Source organism: Neolamprologus brichardi, chromosome 20, assembly GCF_056152115.1.
Source record: "Neolamprologus brichardi isolate AB-2024 chromosome 20, ASM5615211v1, whole genome shotgun sequence".
Lineage (NCBI taxonomy): Eukaryota > Metazoa > Chordata > Actinopteri > Cichliformes > Cichlidae > Neolamprologus > Neolamprologus brichardi.
The window spans coordinates 17,882,163-17,899,619 of NC_142123.1; the positions used below are offsets into that span (position 1 = coordinate 17,882,163).

General features: G+C 40.6%; 1 protein-coding gene across 2 annotated transcripts; it reads right to left on the reverse strand.

Annotated features, from left to right (window-relative positions):
- Positions 1-3,201: 3,201 nt before the first annotated feature.
- gpr173 (G protein-coupled receptor 173) lies at positions 3,202-17,243 on the reverse strand. Of its 2 annotated transcripts, XM_087833807.1 has the most exons (3): positions 16,583-17,243; positions 16,359-16,428; positions 3,202-11,586 (listed from the first exon to the last, which is right to left on the reverse strand). In XM_087833807.1, the coding sequence occupies exon 3, from the start codon at positions 11,386-11,388 to the stop codon at positions 10,204-10,206; it is 1,185 nt and encodes a 394-aa protein (XP_087689933.1). In that variant the 5' UTR covers positions 11,389-11,586; positions 16,359-16,428; positions 16,583-17,243; the 3' UTR covers positions 3,202-10,203. The 2 variants fall into 2 exon arrangements, with proteins under 2 accessions (XP_087689933.1, XP_006807229.1); XM_006807166.3 differs by lacking the exon at positions 16,583-17,243 and having other exon boundaries at positions 16,359-16,476.
- Positions 17,244-17,457: the final 214 nt, after the last annotated feature.

Here is a 17,457-nt window from a genome sequence, read left to right on the forward strand (position 1 = left end):
TGCATTTTCTGAGTGACTAAGTTGTAAAAGCCTCATTTTTTTTTTTTTGAAATGCACGAGAAAATCCCATTAACTTAAACTGCATGATTCAGTTCTGTGTGCACCTTCACCAGTTTCTGTAGATCTTAATTGATCCAGTGAAGTTGCACACAGAATTGGATCACGCCATACTTTACAGCATACAACTCAATTTTTGTTTTAAAGTTAGGGCACAGGGTGAAATTTTAATAAAATAAGAATACATTGATTTACAAATTTCATAAACCCATATTTTGTTTAGAAATAAACAAACTACATCAAACATTGTGAGTGAGAAAATTTACCATTATAAGAAACATATTAGCTCATTTTGAACTTGATGAACTGTCCTGCCTATGGTCTATACCTTTCACTAATTGATACCACTTGATTCAATACAATATGAAAAATACAATGAAGACAAAGCAGGACTTTAGGGCAACTAGAATTCTCCATCAGACAAAACATTATCAGCTGCTCTCCTTAGTCCATGGACATTTCCAGATGGGATGCTACACAATAGGAAACTTTGTACCTTTGTTGTTGTTTTTCTTAAAATAAAAATGTAAAGAAGAAGATATATTTTGTGGGTTCTATAGTGAATAAAACATGGGTTTATCTTACGGTGAATGCCCTGTGTTTAAACCCAGCCTCTGGCTGGGACCTTTCTGTTTGGAGTTTTCATGTTCTCACCGTGAATGCGCGGGTTCCTTCTGGGTACTCTGACATGCCTATTATTTCTGTTCAAACATGTACAACAATCAGCAAGTTCCCAAAACAATCCAAAATCCTTTGGAACAGTGGCAAGGACAGCTAATCTTTACTGCTAAACATGCACCAGCAAATCCATCCAACACAGTTTTATATGTGAACAAGATAATTGTGCAACACAGTTATTTTGAAAGTTAACTTTTTAAAGGTCAGATAATGTTGCCTGTGTGTCAGACTGAAACACATTTATTACCAATTTGATAACTTACTTTATTATTCTTCAAAACAGAAATTGACCATCCAATAGTAAAGTGTCTTTAATTATTAATCAAAAATATAATAAAAGTATAAATCTAATTAATATGATTGATGAGAAATTTAGTTTGAGTAATGAAAATTATTCTAGTGTCTGGATTTTTTGTGTGTAGACATGATCACACACGATCACATGATCACCCTTGGCTGTGTTAGTGTTCCCTTGAGGCCACTGAATTAAACCTAGTCATATTCAAAAAGCACTGGTCTATAGGGGAGTTACTGGAACACGCGTGGCTGGTAGATGACAAGGCCTGCAAGGGTACTCGCTATGTTCTTTTTTTTTTTTTTTTTTTTTTTTTTATCCGAATAGGTGGGGTAGACATCCGGAGGACAGAGGCAGAATAAACTGGGCGAGTTCCCTTGCCCATCAGCTCCATCCAAGCTTAGTGCTGCCTACTCGATAATACTCCTAGGATCAGAGAACAAACTATTTAAACAGAGAGCTGATTCAGACTTCCTGTGTTGGGGTGCTGGTTCCACAGATCAACAAAAGTTAATTTAACCTTTGTTAAAGTTGAGTTATATAAGTCAGCAAAGCTACTAGAATTCACAGTGCAAGATGGAAACCACTGGCTACACTAAAGAACAGAAAAATATGTAAAAGCACAGCTCTCAAAAAAAAAAACAAAAAAACCCAACAAAGACAAACTTTGAGCAGATGAAACCAATTTCGGGAACAGGATATGATTACATCACTTACAGGCGAGTTTTACCACTCCATATTAGGACTCACATTTTTGGAGGTTTTAAACAATTAGCTGAACAAAGTGTAGAAGTTAGCTTAAAACACAAATTCTCAGCAAATGAAACTAAATATTTGCTGTTTTTTATAGTTTTTGATGAACTGTCAGAACAGTTGTGCTGCCCACGATGATCACCACCATCACTGTTCGTCAGCTATAGCAAAGCTGAGCACAGTATGAAATCATCACATCAGAGCAAACTGTGTTGATACCAACTACTCATAATCATAACCATGTTCTCATTGTTTCAAGTATATAATTTATTCTCATTACAAAACCAACAACAGAAATCATAACTTGCCAGAGACATGCATATGGCTCAATCACCTATTTTTCCTCTTTTAAATACAGAACATGGGAAACCATGTCTATATTTTAGAATTCTAGTTGAAAATGACTTTACTTTATAATTAAACATTCAGGATAAGGCCAGATTTGTGCACTGGGAATGACTGGATGCTTGATCTTGAGCTCAAGCTTCATAGATTTTTCCTAGATACATACACAAACAAAAAACAAACAAAAACTAAAAACATTCAATTAATTGAATGTTTTGAAAAAGGACTTAAAAGTCATTGGTTTGAAAACACATTCATATCTTTGTGACAGGAAAAAGGTCAACAGAGAAGTTCTGAGAAAGAATTCGCAGAAGTGATATTTCTGAAATGCACTATGCATACGGTATGTGTTTCCTTTGTGACTTTCCTATTACATCCATGCAACCAATACATTACACATACACCCATTCACACCTGCTGATAGAAATAAACACACACACACACACACACACACACAACAAAACTAAGATAATCAAGAGCTTTTTCGCTGCATTTCAAAGTTACCTGTCAGTATAATACACACCAAATAGTTCAGAAGTCATAGTAAATTTGCAAAAGATAATCTGCCCAAGGCAATTAAAAACAGACATGATGCACACTTTCCTGTGGCTTTGTCAAAAATGGAAATGGAAAGAGCAATCATTCCCCTTCATTCCACGGGTTGATATTCCAAAGGAGAACAACATAGAAAAACTGCAACAAACCAGATTGGACCTCATTCGTATCAACAAGTTGCAATAGAAAAGTCACTTTTCATTTTTGATGCTCTCACTTTCTGCTGGTAACTCCTCCAGCTTTTGATGGAAAGTGCAAGTGCCCAGAGTATTCCCTTTCCTTGCTCAATAACTTCAGAAGAAGAAACATTTTTATACTCTTGGCTACTCAGTTGCATTGGTTTGGTGTTTGTATGGAAGTAAGGCCATATGCCATGACAGAAACAAAGGGCTAACCACAAACACGCTTTTTACCCTCACAGGCTTAACGGCATGCCGTGATTTTAGACATGCACTGACAACACCTCTGCCCTATGATCTCTTTCCACCTTCATAAGTTGTAAAAAGTTGCAGAAGACGCATAGTTTAATTGATTTATCTAGATTTAGGCAAAAATAAAACAATAGCTATGTCTTCCAGTGTACGCTCTCTTGTAATGATGAAAAAAGTAATGAATGACTATTAGATCCAATCAGTTTTGCAATATAAATATAAAGTGGATGCTGACACTGTTTGTATCTTTATCTTTTTTTTGTCAAAACGAAAATAGGGATATGAAGTGACTAGTGATACTAACATTTATACAGCACTTTTCATTCATAGCATACATTCATATGACACATTTTTAAATATACATCAAGCACTTTATCGTTCCCACATGCTGTATGTGGGCAATTTAGAATCCTCAATTAACCTAACATTCGTGTGTTTAAATGTGGGAAGATGCCAGAGTGCTCCAAGGGAACCCAGACAGGCAGAGAAGGAACATGCAAACCCCACGAAGAGAGGAATGTTCTTGTTTAGCATGCCAACTTGCTATGACTTTGTGTCCTGTGTTTAAATGGGTGTCCTTGATAACTCAGCATTGCAACTAAAATATTGACTTTGTTCTATATTTTTAAACATAAGAAATAATGAATAAAATTTCACTTTTGAGTTACTACCTCCTGATTGCGATTTTAACCTTCAAGTGACCAAGTAGATTAACTGACGAACCTAGTGCCTCAGGGTTTGTCACACTGTGGTTTTTTTCATTCTAAAAATGTTTACATTTTCCATAAAGATCGATTAAGGCTAATGTCTACCACAACAGGAAAGACCCCAGGTGCAGGCTGTGCAAAGATACCTCCGAGACAATCCTGCACATAACAGCAGGGTGCAAGATGCTAGCAGCCAGGGCATACATGGAACGCCAAAAGCAAGTGGCTGGAATAGTATACAGGAACATCTGTGCCAAGCATGGCCTGGAAGGTCCCAGGGTTAAAATGGGGTACACACCCTAGGGTGGTGGAGAATGACCGAGCTAACATCATATGGGACTTCCAGGTATAGATGGAAAAACTGGTGATGGCTAACCAAGAGGAAGATGGCTGTAATGAAATATAGTTATACCAAGTAATAGCTACATCAGGAAGAAGGAACATGGGAAGCTGGAGAAATACCAATGTCTGAGAGAGAAGCTCAAAAAGATGTGGAGGGTGAAGGGAACAGTCCCTGTGGTAATTGGAACACTTGGGAAAGTGATCCCTAAATTGGGGGAGTGGCTTCAGCAGATCCCTGGAAACAGATGTGAGGTCTCTGTTCAGAAGGGCGCAGTCCTAGGATCAGCACATGTACTGTGCAGGACCCTAAAGATCCCAGGGTTCTGGTACAAGACCCTAGCTTGAAGGATAAAGACGGTCCGCAGAGTGAGTGGGATTTTATATACACACTACTGATCAAAAGTTTTAGGACAACCTAATTTATCCAGTTATTTATTGCAATTCAAGTCGTTCAAGTACAATGAATAGCTTGAAATGGTACAAAGGTAAGTGGTGAACTGCCAGAGGTTAAAAAAAAAAAAAGGTAAGGTTCCCCGAAATAATGTACATTTCAGAATTATGCAAAAAGGCCTTTTTCAGGAGCACAAAATGGATTAACAATTTAAAGCTGTTCTGCAACAATGGAGCTTGATCAAGCCTTGAAGCTGGAGCTACTAATTCCTACAGCTGTTCCAACTTTTCTGGATTACTTCCCCCTCTGTCTGCATATAAGCAGTGTTGGAACACACTGTGGTACCATACCCTCGTCAGCATCAGTTGAACAGTATTGTACTGCAGAAAGTAGTGTGATGGTACACAAATGGTGAGAAAAAGGCGATTAACAATGGAAGAGAGACAGACCATCATAACACTTATAAATGTCGGTCTGTCCTACAGAGAAATAATAATAATAATAATAATAATAATAATAATAATAATAATAATAATAATAATGGATTGCATTTATATAGCGCTTTTCGAGACCCTCAACGCCCTTTACAATTCCACTATTCATTCACTCTCACAATCACACACTGGTGGAGGCAAGCTACAGTTGTAGCCACATCTGCTCTGGGGCAGACTGACAGAAGCGAGGCTGCCATATTGCGCCATCAGCCCCTCTGGCCATCATCAGTAGGCGGTAGGTGAAGTGTCTTGCCCAAGGACACAACAACCGAGACTGTCAGTCCAGTTGGCTCGAACCGGCAACCTTCCAATTACAAGACAAACTGCCAACTCTTGAGCCACGATCGCCCCAATGCAGAAACCGCAAAGAGAGTCAAGGTGTCAGTGAGTACAGTTTCCTTCACCTTCCAAAGGCTCAGAAACAAACTGTGACAGGAAGAGGTCTGAGGACCCAAAGACACGACTGAATCAGAGGACAAGTTTCTGAGAGTTAACAGCTGTGTGATAGGCGGCTGACAGGACAACAGCTTCATGCACAGCTTAACAGTGGTATTAGTAAGAAAGTCTCAGTTTCAACTGTGAAGAGAAGACTTTGAGCTGCAGGTTTGACAGGACGAGTTGCAGCAAGAAAGCCAGACGTCAGAATAAGACAAAGAGACTTGGCTGGGACATGAAACACCACCATTGGACTACTGAAGACTGGAAGAAGGTATTATGGACTGATGGATCAACATTTGAAACCTTTGGTTCATCACACAGGATCTTTGTACACCGTCATGTAGGTAAAGGATGGTTCCACAGTGTGTGGTATCAACCGTTAAACATGGAGGAGGAAGTGTGATGGTCTGGGGCTGTTTTGCTGGATCCAGGGTCGGTGACTTGTAAAGAGTGAGAGGCTCCCTGAACCAAAACCACAGCATTCTGAAGCACCATGCAGGACCCTCTGGTATGCACCTAGTTGGTCAGGGATTCATCCTACAGCAAGATAATGACCCAAAACATAAGTCCAAACTACGCCAGAACTACCTCAGGAACAAAGAACAAGATGGTGAGCTTGAAAACATGGAGTGTCCAGCACAGTCTCCAGACTTAAACTCCATCGAGCTGGTTTTGGGTGAACTGGACAGAAGAGTGAAAGCAAAGCAACCTACAAGGTCCACATTTATGGGAACTTCTGCTACAGATATGGGAGAATATTCGATTTCTATTGTAGAAAGAAGCCACGACTGTGTTCAGCTGTTATATCAGGTGCTACTTTGATGAGTCAAAAGTTTAGAATACATTTTGGTCTATAAATTGATTTTGTTATTACATTCATTTCATTTCAGTGTGCAATAAGACATTAAACCGCAAAATTTTCAATAAAAACCTGGAAAAACTAGGGTGTTCTACAACTTTAAACCGGTAGCGTGTTTGTGTGTGTAACCAAAACTTTTACAGGACTGTATGCAGTTCTGTGAAAATTAAAAGTAACTGTCAAAATGAATATAATGATATGAAGTAACAAGTAGTGCCAGTGGAAACTGTTAGCTGAAGGCAAAGGAAGAGGAGAGGGGAAAGGTAGGTTAGGAAGCAGCAGGAAAGAAGAATAGGCAGGAATGTGGAGAGAGTAGGGACTCTACTGTGACTTTGGTATTTAATGGTTTATAAGGTCTCAATGAATGTCTTGACAAGAGCCTATGAATAAAATGTATTATTGTTACTCTAAATGTAGGGAATAGAACTGGTAATGGGAGAGAGTTGGCTGATATGATGAAGAGAAGGAAGGTAGATATATTGTGTGTGCAGAAGATCAGGTGGAATGGTGATAACTACAAAAGTACAACTGAAGTGGTGAGGGAAACTGCAGAGGTGTTTGATGGAACCTCTGGACAGAGGAAAGAGGGCAGGGAGTCTTGGTGATGCAAAGAGCAAGTACAGTAAATTATTCAAAGGAAGAAGTTGGCAAATAAAAAGTGTGATAGTCAGGGAGATTTAAAAACTAGACAGGAGTATTGGAGCCTAGGCATACGATAAAGAGAGAGCAAAAGCAAAGAAAAAGGTTTATAGTGAGTTGTATGTGAGGAACACAACACAGGAATGACGAAATGAGTGAAAAGAGTCAGCTGAAAAGATGGAAGGAGTACTTTGAGGAGCTGATGAATAAAGAATCTCAGAGAGGAGGAAAGAAGTGAGAGAAGAGTGAAGAAGAGTACTGGTAGTGATTTTCAAGAACAAGAGTGAAGTGCAGAGCCATAGTAATTACAGAGAGACCGAGCTTTTGGGCCATACCATGATGATTTAGGACAGAGCTGCTGGAGGTGACAATCAGCAAACAGCAGTATGGCTTCATGCTGAGAAAGAGCACTACAGATGCAATGTGAGTGTTGATGGAGAAGTTAAACATGAGAAGGTCAGAAGGAGCTTCGGAGTGTCTTTGTTGTTCAGAGAAAGCAGATGATGGGGTACCAAAAGCAGAACTGTGGTACTGCGTGAGGAAATCAGGAGTAGTAGACAAGTATGTGAGGGTAGTGCAGGAAATGGGGACAGTGAGATAGTGGTGAGGTGTGCAGTAGGAGTGACAGATAAAGGTGGGGCTGGGATTACATCAGGGATCTGCACTGAGCCCCTTCCTGTTTGCAGTGGTGATGGACAGGCTGACAGCTGAGCTCAGGCAGGAGTCTGTGTGAAGTATGATATTTGCAGATAACGCTGATCTGTAGTGAAAGTGGGGAGCAGGTATGAGGAACGAAAGTGAGACGGGTGGGAAGGTGAACAAGAGCAGAGGTAGTTAAGGTAGATGAGTTTATTTTCTAGCATCAACCATCCAAAGCAACAGAGAGTGCAAAAGAGAGGTGAAGAAGAGAATGCAGGCAGGATGTTCCAAGATGAGTGTCAGGGGTTATTTGTGACATAAGATAGGAGCAAGAGTGAAAGGAAAGTTTACAAGATGCTGTTGAGGCCTGCTGTGGTGGTTTGGAGACAGAGGCACTGAGCTGGAGGTGGCAGAGTTGAATATATTCAGATCTTCACTGAGAGTGAGCAGGGTGGACAGGATTAGAAATGAGCGCATCAATAAGTTGGTCAACAGAGGTGCAGAAGGGTGTCATGAGAGAGACGTCCTGAATGGATAAGAAGTAAAAAAAAATCTGTCCATAATTGAGCCTCTGGAAACTACCAAACAACGGCTCGAAACGCTGGCCACTAGGCTAAAGTGGTTAGATCCATCCAGCGTGTACTCTCAGGACAGACCCACCTAGGAGCAATAAATTGGCTACTAACAGCAGACACTTATCCAGATGAGCTAATAATTCAGATCATAAAGAATCCCCCACATTTTGTCTCAAACTAAAATGAAACAATAAATAGATATCCTTATGCCAACTTCTGCACTGTAATTTGTCACTGATCACAAGAATTATGGCGTTGAAATTATTTTACTATATTGTAAAACATCATTCACATAGTTCATATAGCTTAAACATCCTTCACTTCCATATTATTATTATTTTTCTAACATCACTGAAACCAAATTTTTTTTTCATGTATGTATTTTAAGAAATAACAGACAAGGACTGTTTAAATGTCATTTTGTTTGTACAACATGTATTTTAAATCTTTTTTGCATAAAAATGGTTGAAAACAATACTTGATAACAATAGAGCATTTCAGAATATCTAACATGGATAAAGGAAACAGTATTAGTGTGAAATACACAAACAAAATCATAAAAAAGTATTCCTGATAGCACACTCGGTCATTAGAATACCAACTGAAATAGCTTGGTCGCTTGAGGGTTAAAAATCCTGGGTTACTATGCCTGGTAAAGCTAATCGTCTTTCTGCTTTAAAATGAAGGTGAAGCTGCTCAAGTAACAGATGCAGATGTAACTTCAGATTTGTCCTTAGGAAAAAACAAAACATGAAAAAACAAATAATTGTTCTATCTGCAAATGTTTAAAGCTTGAAAAGCATCCCCTACTGCACATTTTCTGTTGAGCTAATGAGCAACAACGAGAATATGTTTTAGGCAACACAGATTGAAGGTTTGCTTTAGTGACTAGCAAACAAACAGTGTGTTTGAGGAAAGAAAATCCTTCTGACTGCTTTGAGATTCTGCATCAATTCTTTACGGTACATTTACTCTGCAGCGCCTGTTTTACTTTGGTTTTTAGTCTGTTAGCATGTTTCTGCAGCTCCCTTTATTCTGACTTTTACAAATCCTGCTAAAATCTGTGTTCAACAGCACACCCTCGTCATCTTTATGCGTTCTCACTGATGGTTAAATCACAAAACTGAAACTAGAAAACACATCGACACCCTATAATGTGACGGCATTTTGTTGTGAGGATTGGATAACAATTCTTGGTTTCTCCAGTCTCAGTTTGTTATTTATTCATGTTTTTAAGTCAATCTAAAATGTTTCAGTTGTGAACTGTGCCATGTACCGTACCACTACAGGAGCACTAAAAGGTGTTTATGGGGTCCACTGTACCTCCATTTGATCATAAATGACCTGTTGATACTTGATTAATATGACTCAGCGATAATGTAAACACCAGCTAAATGCATTAAACAACCTTCCACATCTTTTCTGGAACTAACGTTTGTATTTCTGGAAACTTTATGTTGTTGTGAACTAAAACTGACATTCTAATAAAACTGGTGAGTCAACACGAATGCTGGTTTGAATCTAGCTGAGCACTTTTTTACTCTCATCAGCCACTGCTGCTGGACAATCATCAGTTATTCCAGTATGATGATGACATTAAGATTCCGACTAAAAGCGGGTTTATTACGTCCTTTGGGATTCTGTTTGTCACAAGCCCAACATCCTTTGTATTCAAGACTTTTCTAAATGGCATTTTTTAAAAATCTTAAGCTTAGTTTATTTGTCTGTCTTGGTTTTCCCAGTGACTGCATATTATTTACATGTATGTTTCTCCTGTTATCGAAAGTCAAGATCTGACCTCATGTATGCTGTTGAATTTAGAGTGAAAATTGGTTGACAGATGGAAATACATGCTTACCATTCCAGTGTTTTAACACTACACTCACAAGTTGCCACTCACTGCTTAATAATACCTTCCATTGCATCAAATGCCACAATAACTCAAGCACAATATACAATACATCTGTAGGCTGCCCATTGTTTTTTTTTCCTTCATCATCTCTAGTTACATGACACAGTAAGGCTCTCGTGGCAGATGAGGTTTAGTCCTGCAGCAGGCTGGAAGGTGGGAAAGGAGCCCTTTCTTCAAGTCTTTATTAAGGAAGAAGCAGACGATAGGATTGACTCCCGCTTGGGCAAAACTCATCCACACAGTGGTGGAGAGGTACCGGTGTGGTATTGTGCAAGCCTTGACAAACACCCTCCAGTAGCAAGCTACTATGTAGGGAGACCAGAGCACCAGGAACAGTAATGTGATCACATAGAACATCCTGCCAAGCTGCTTCTCCGCTTTAAACTCCTCCATGCCTAAGAGTCGCCGGTTCTGGTTGTGCAAGTTTTGCCGTATTCCCAGCAGAGTGGGTGGCATCGGGCCCCTACCGAAACCCGCAATCCAGTTAGCAGCTGCTTGGCCTGTAGCTCCTGGCCCATGAAAGGTCCAATTCTGACTGATAGCTGGCACCATCTGGACTGGCTTCATCTTGCGGTGCTTGTACTCAAAGAGAAGTAACTTCATGTAGACGACATGTGTGGCTAGAATGAGTACAGCAAGCATTAGCATGAAGCCCAGCGTGTCATTAGCCTTGAAGTAGCGATGCTCAAAAATGCACTGGTCCTCCTCCCGAATGAATTTATAGGTGCCCACATCAAAAACAGGCGGGAATGCCATTGCCACAGATAGCGTCCATACCATGCACACTACCGCCACACATGTCCAGAACGTCATGCGCTTCGAGTAAAACCGGTGGTGTGCAATGGCCATGTAGCGTGTTACACTGATGCAGAAGAGCATGAAGGCAGCATGGAAGCAGAAGAGCACTGCCATGAAGGCTACCACCTTGCAGCTCAGCACGCTGTAGGTCCACGCTGAGCCATTTTTTATAGACACCAGCACAAAGGGGAAGCAGATAGCTGAGCGAATGCTATCTGCCAGGCACAGATCCAGGAGGAAATAGTAAGGTGCCTTATGCAGAGCCTGGTCCCGGAGTACAAGCAGAGAAACCACCAAGTTCCCCACCAGACTAATGCATATGATCAGCCCAAGTAGCACCAGTTTAATATATGTAGAGATAACGGAGGATGAACTGTCTGCTACCATGCCTTCTGCAGTAGCCACCACTGCTGCCATTGGCCCCACAGGCCCTTCACTGCTCTCATTTCCATTTGCCATCCCAAATGCCCCCCCACCCATAACACCTTTTTTTTAGACAACAAAGTCACCACTCCACCACCACCTCCCTCGTCTGCCGATTGTTCCTCCGTACTCGTGGTTGCTTCCTTTTTGTAGTTTACACTGAACAGAAACACCTCAAGACACATTGCTCCATTTCGAGCAAAGTCCCTTCGTTGTTGTGACCTCTCCTCTTGCCTCTTAATCCTCACAGGGGTCCTGAAAACAACCAGAAGAGATCAAGAATTAGGCGTTTGACTGCTCTTCATCAGAAATGAAAAATCATTTCAGTCACTCATGTATTACTAGCACAGATTAAAAGGACAAAATAACACATGGCTTCTTTTTCTCTAACGCAGAAAACACATTTTTGGTGGCAACGTCAAAAACATACTTAAAACATAATTCAGAAATGTTCAACATGACTTTGCTGGGAGTTTTCACGTGTTAGTCTACAAATGAGTACTGAAAATCATGACAATTGGGCCATTTCATATATAATCAACCAAATTTGAGAAATAAAATCTCACCTGACCCCTTAAGAGTCAAATTTTTAAAAAATATTTTTTTAATTTAAGAATTGAAGTGAAATCCCACAAAAAGAAACATGTTTTCCTTGCAATTATTGCTAATGCTTGCAAGTATAAGCTTAGAGGATCTGAGGAACAAAGGACGCAGTGACAGCTTTCTTTTGTCCCTTTCCTTTTACTGAACTTTAGCGGCAAATATCCATTTGCTGTGACACTTGTGTTCAGTGTGTCATGTACCTAAAATTTAACCAAAAAATTAAACAAGGTGTGAAAAATCATTTTAAAAACGATAATAACAGTTATGAAACAAACCAGTGCTAGCTGGATTGGGACATATAAAACTAACTGAATTAAAATAAAAATATACAGGAAATATCTTTATCAGTTTGGTCAAATTTCACAAGCTTTATTTTTGACTAGGGACAACTAAACACTGTGAATAAGCTGTATTTATATTTTAACATCTACACTGAAATTCTGAAAAATACCTACTACTAAACACTAAAGAGAAACATGATCAAATAATAAAAAGCAATAAAAAAACTACTCAGAGTGTACAGGCTTATACTAACTCTGATCGTCACAGTGTCTTCATACTTCTGATACCCTGTGTGATGTTCAGCCCTTTAAAGTTTATGTTATTATCTTCTGCAATTAGGAAACTAACTATAATAATGAAAATGAAAAAGTGAAAAAGCGGAACAAAATATTGTCTAAGGATTAAGAGAATCTGGACAAATGTCTGTAATCATCAGACCCTCGGGCAGCACTGTATTAAAAACAGACATCACTCTATCATGGACATCACTGTGCTCAGGAACACTGCCAGAAATCACAGTCTATGAGCACAGGTTGCTGTGGTATCCACAAATGCAGGTTAAAGCTTCGCCATGCAAAGAAGTCACATGTGAATAGGCTACAGAAATGCTGTTGCCTTCTTTATGCAAAAGGAAAGAGGCAAAGTGGAAAACTGTTCCTGGGTTCTTGCTGGAAAACATGGACCCTGGATTAAAAAGGAGAGAGACCATCCACCTTATCAGTGTTCATGTTTAAAACCCTGCATCTCTCATGGTTTGGTCGTGATCTAGTGACTATAGAAGAGGGGACCATCTTTGCAGCCATTCCCAAACTCTCTGTGAATGGTACTCATGGCCATTGATCAGTGGTCTTTCATCAATGGTCATGACAATTTGCACATTATTGATCAAGAAACTGACCTCATAGCCCATTGTTCGCCAGTGGTGCTACTTTCAGTCATTATATACTCTTTGTAAGGTTGCGGAAACCTGCAGTTAGCTGAGGCTGGATGAGTGATGAAAGGTTTCTCACACTGAAAACGCGATGTCCAGATGAACAGAATCAACTTTTGGGGGTTTTAAGCATAATCTTAAGGTTGCAGTATAGAGGCATACATGCCAACCCTCCCGATTTTCTGGGAGAATCCCAAATTTCAGTGCCCCTACCGAAAATCTCCTGGAGCCACCATTCTCCCGAATTTCTCATGATTTTCCACCCGGACAACAAAACTGAAAAACCATATCCCAGACTGGCCCAGCCAATTCCAGTTTCCAACAATGGCTACTACTACTGTAGCTACTTAGTTTTAATATTACTCTTATTACTCTTTCTGGGTTGCAAAATAAACTTTTAACATATTTTCAGGCGAGAATGTAGCTGTGTAAACTTCAAATATCTGAGCCGGGGAAATCAGCAAATTCCCAGCACATCGTTTTCAAACCCCCAAGGGTTATGACAATGCTGCTCAGGTTAAACATGATATACAAGTCACTTAAACAACTTAAACATGTTATTGTTTGGCCTTTTTCAGTGTTTTATTTGTTCGTGAGTAAATGGATTTGGCTGAGATTAAAGTAATTAGATTAGATTAGATTAAATAAAACGTTATTAATTCCTCGGGAGCAGTAGCGGTTTTAGATACGGGTGACACGGGCGGTTGCCCGGGGCAGCATCGTGGTGGGGGGCGGCATCACGGGCATTGGCAAAAAAAAATAAAAATGCTCGTACTCATGCTGCCCCGACGTCAGCCAGCGCATATTGGGAATGGCATAGGCACCGATCGGTTTTCTATCGCCCATTTGCTGGGAGTAAGGGCGCCCTTCGTTTGCGAGGTGCACCTGCTGCTTGCGGCGCAGAGAGGAGAGGGCGGGGTCGCGGGGGATACTCTGACTGGCTGGAGCAGCATCTAATAACCAACTCGCAAAATAAAACAAAATAAAAACAAACCAACAAACACAAAAACACCAGACATTATAATACAGACTTATAATTTGCACCGATGTTTTTTCGAAATTCTATATGTGAAAAGTGAGCACGAGAGCCCTCGGTGCGCCTGCTTACTGCAGAAGTCAAAGTAAACTTTATTGTCATCTCCGCTACAGTCCAGTATATAGAGAGACGAGACGACGAGGCTCCAGTCACAACAGTGCAAGTAAACAAACAATATATATAAGAAGAGTAAGAAAATAAATATACACTTTAGGACTGTAAAGGGATCAATAACAATTTAAAATTTACAGTTTGTTGATTTAAAGTCTCACACACAACCCGTCGAAAGGGGAGGGGCCGGCTGCTTCCAAATAGAGCACATTTCATTTATAATGTTGTACATCCAAGTCCATTATGTATTCATGATTTGAATCCTGGGTTGTGTGAAATCTCAGAAATGCACCTTAGACAAAGTGAATCTGTGAACTAAGGTGTAGGTGTGTTAGATTATGTTGTGGTGATCCTCGGGTTGAGGGATGGGTGTTCATACTGGAGTGCAAAATTAAAACCAATGGAAGATGGACAAGAAAAGTTCAAAGCCATCAGGTCCTCAGTTTAGAAAAAAGAGAAAAGAAGAGGAAGAGAAACGAGAAAAAGATACAGGTAAGCAGATGTGTTATTGGATAATGGCAGGTCATGTATCCTGAAACAATCAGAATCAGAATACTTTATTAATCCCTAAGGAAATTATGTGCGTTACAGTTGCTCCAAGAAGAAATGGTAAAAATAGCAACAGTAACAGACTAAACTCCAAACAATACATTATGTTACAGATTTTAATATTAATTAGTCATTGTCAATTGTTGATTTGTCCTGTTCTCATTGTATGACAAATTATGATGGCTGTTTGGTAGCCGTTTGCATACTATGCATACTCTCTCTCTTCATATGCGTGTGTGTGTACAACAGTTTTATGTTAATGTACAATCCTTAATATGTTTTGTCTGTGTGTGTGTGTGTGTGTGTGTGTGTGTGTGTGTGTGTGTGTGTGTGTGTGTGTGTGTGTGTGTGTGTGTGGGGGGGGGGGGGTTCCATATTTACACTACATTCAGTCATTCACACTACATTCACACACTGGCGATGGCAAGCTACATTATAGCCACAAACTTTAGCTTTGTTCAAGACTATATCAAAAAGTGAAAAAGCAATGCTGCTCTTCCCTGTTTATTTGGTAGAAGAGGATTAGAGCAGAGTTTCAAATCGCTGGCTTCACTAGGTGGTAGGAATAACTGTTCCTTATGAGTTTAACTGTAGTTACACTGGATGTTTCTAATTTAGCACTGAGATGACAGCTAAAAACAGCAATTTGACAACCATTGGAAAACACACATTACCGAAGGAATTCTCTTGCTGACGTTTCAGGATTTATGTTGAAGTTAATTTGATAGGATTTACAAAAATACAGAGCTAAGAGCACACTGTCAACACGAATTGAAACCCTGCTAAGCCACAGGCTGGGAGCTGTGGTGAATTCTGTGAGAGAGGCTGTGCATCTTAAAGGAGGGGCTTTGTCAAGCTGAAAGTTGGTTGGCGGCGGAGGGCAGAGTCACTGTCAGGAACTGGGTAGCAACAGCAACCCAGTACCTCTAGCTTTACATCGGTGGGAGGAGGCAACAAAGCTCACTGGATGAGATGTACATTGTTGGTTTCTGACAGCTGCACCCAGCATCAGGCTTCCCTACATGGAGTCTATAGGTCTGTTGAGGACATGGGGGCCACCGGGTGCTACAGTCCAGCCTTAAGGAGGGTGGATGTCTCAAAACCTGAAACAGCGTTGTCTATATGCCCCCAGGAGTTTGTTCTGTGTTCTGTGAATGGCCCAAACATCAAATGATACTAAATAAGTTGGCAGTCCCAGTGCTGATCAAGGTTGTATAACTGCTGGAAATCCTGTATTATTTATCATCAACATCATTTATGCTGCTCTGAGGCATGCTTCAACATTCTGATTTGTTCTACATTCAGAGGCCCTCATTTGGTGCTCACCCTGTAGAGGCTGGGGCAGACAAAGGGCAACAGTCTTAGCAAGCTGCAATTGTCTGGGCCTAGAGGAGGATGCTAGAAAGATGCCAGCAAGAGCTTACTGCACTCAGATAAATATACAGGCACACAGAAGCAGAAAGTGTGACATTTTGTGTAGGCAATATTAAATGGCAGTCATACTGAGCTCCTTACCTGCCGTGGGTTGCTTGTCCAACGTCTGTTGCAGTCTACATGAAATACGGTGATGCACCTGGCTTCTAGCCTAAAAACAGAAGCATAGGTAACGTTGCCGGTGGACCAAATCTGTATTAAAAAAGTGTTGCACACTACCTTTAAAAATCAAAAGGTTTAAAGAAGCAAAAGCAGCTTTCCTCTTTTTTCTTGTGCATGTCATATCTCGGTGCTTTTCACACAACCTGTGCCGGTGGCCAGTAAGCGCCTAGTCCCATTCACAGCACACAGTGTGTACGCCGCCATTCAAACACTTTATGATGCATATGCTGTCAACTCGTATCTCCTGTTTATATGTTAGAAATCTGAGGCAGTAATATCCTGTAAAAGCAGCCGTAAAGCCATGTTTGGTCGGGGCTGTCAGACAGCAACAGACGCCCTGTGGATCCTCGGCTTCTTGCGGTCGTCGGAAACCTTGACGATTCCTCGCTGCACTTCCGTGCGCAGTATTCCAGTCAAGTCGGAGGAAACCTCCCGTGTGTTGTTCATGGAATCCTTTAGCATGTCGAAGCAATGCAGGGCTTCTGCTTAGAAAAAATTGGTTAGCTTGCTAACGTGCTGAGGCCAGACAGCTCCAGGCTGCGCGATGACACGGAGACCAGTCCTCATTGTGTCCCGCAGCCTGTCAGTACCCAGGCATGATAAACAGGAGCATACGTGGGATTACAGCGTAGATGGAAATATCTCCGGCCGTGAACTGGCAGATGGAAATGCAGTATGCAAAGGACAGCTTCTGTGGGCCCAGCTTCGGTAATGAGCACCAAAACAGGCAACTCCTCCTGGTATCGCAGTGATTTTAATCCCGTTAGTTCCACGGACAGGGCCGATCTGAAGCACGGGGATGAGGGCACCCTTCCCCCCACTGACACACATTGTATTTAAACTAACATCATATGAGTGCTACTTATTTCATCTGTAAAGAGTAAAAGTGAATAAATGCATTTTTTCACAATTAATCTAAAGAAAACGACACAGTAAATCAAATCCCTTTGATGAAGCTTAAAATTGACATGAAATCTCATGTATTTTTACAATATACCGTAATTGCAGATCTTATCTT

Bases quoted from the DNA above. Each gene is read 5' to 3' on its own strand.
- gpr173 (XM_087833807.1), bottom strand. From the start codon at position 11,388: ATGGGTGGGGGGGCATTTGGGATGGCAAATGGAAATGAGAGCAGTGAA.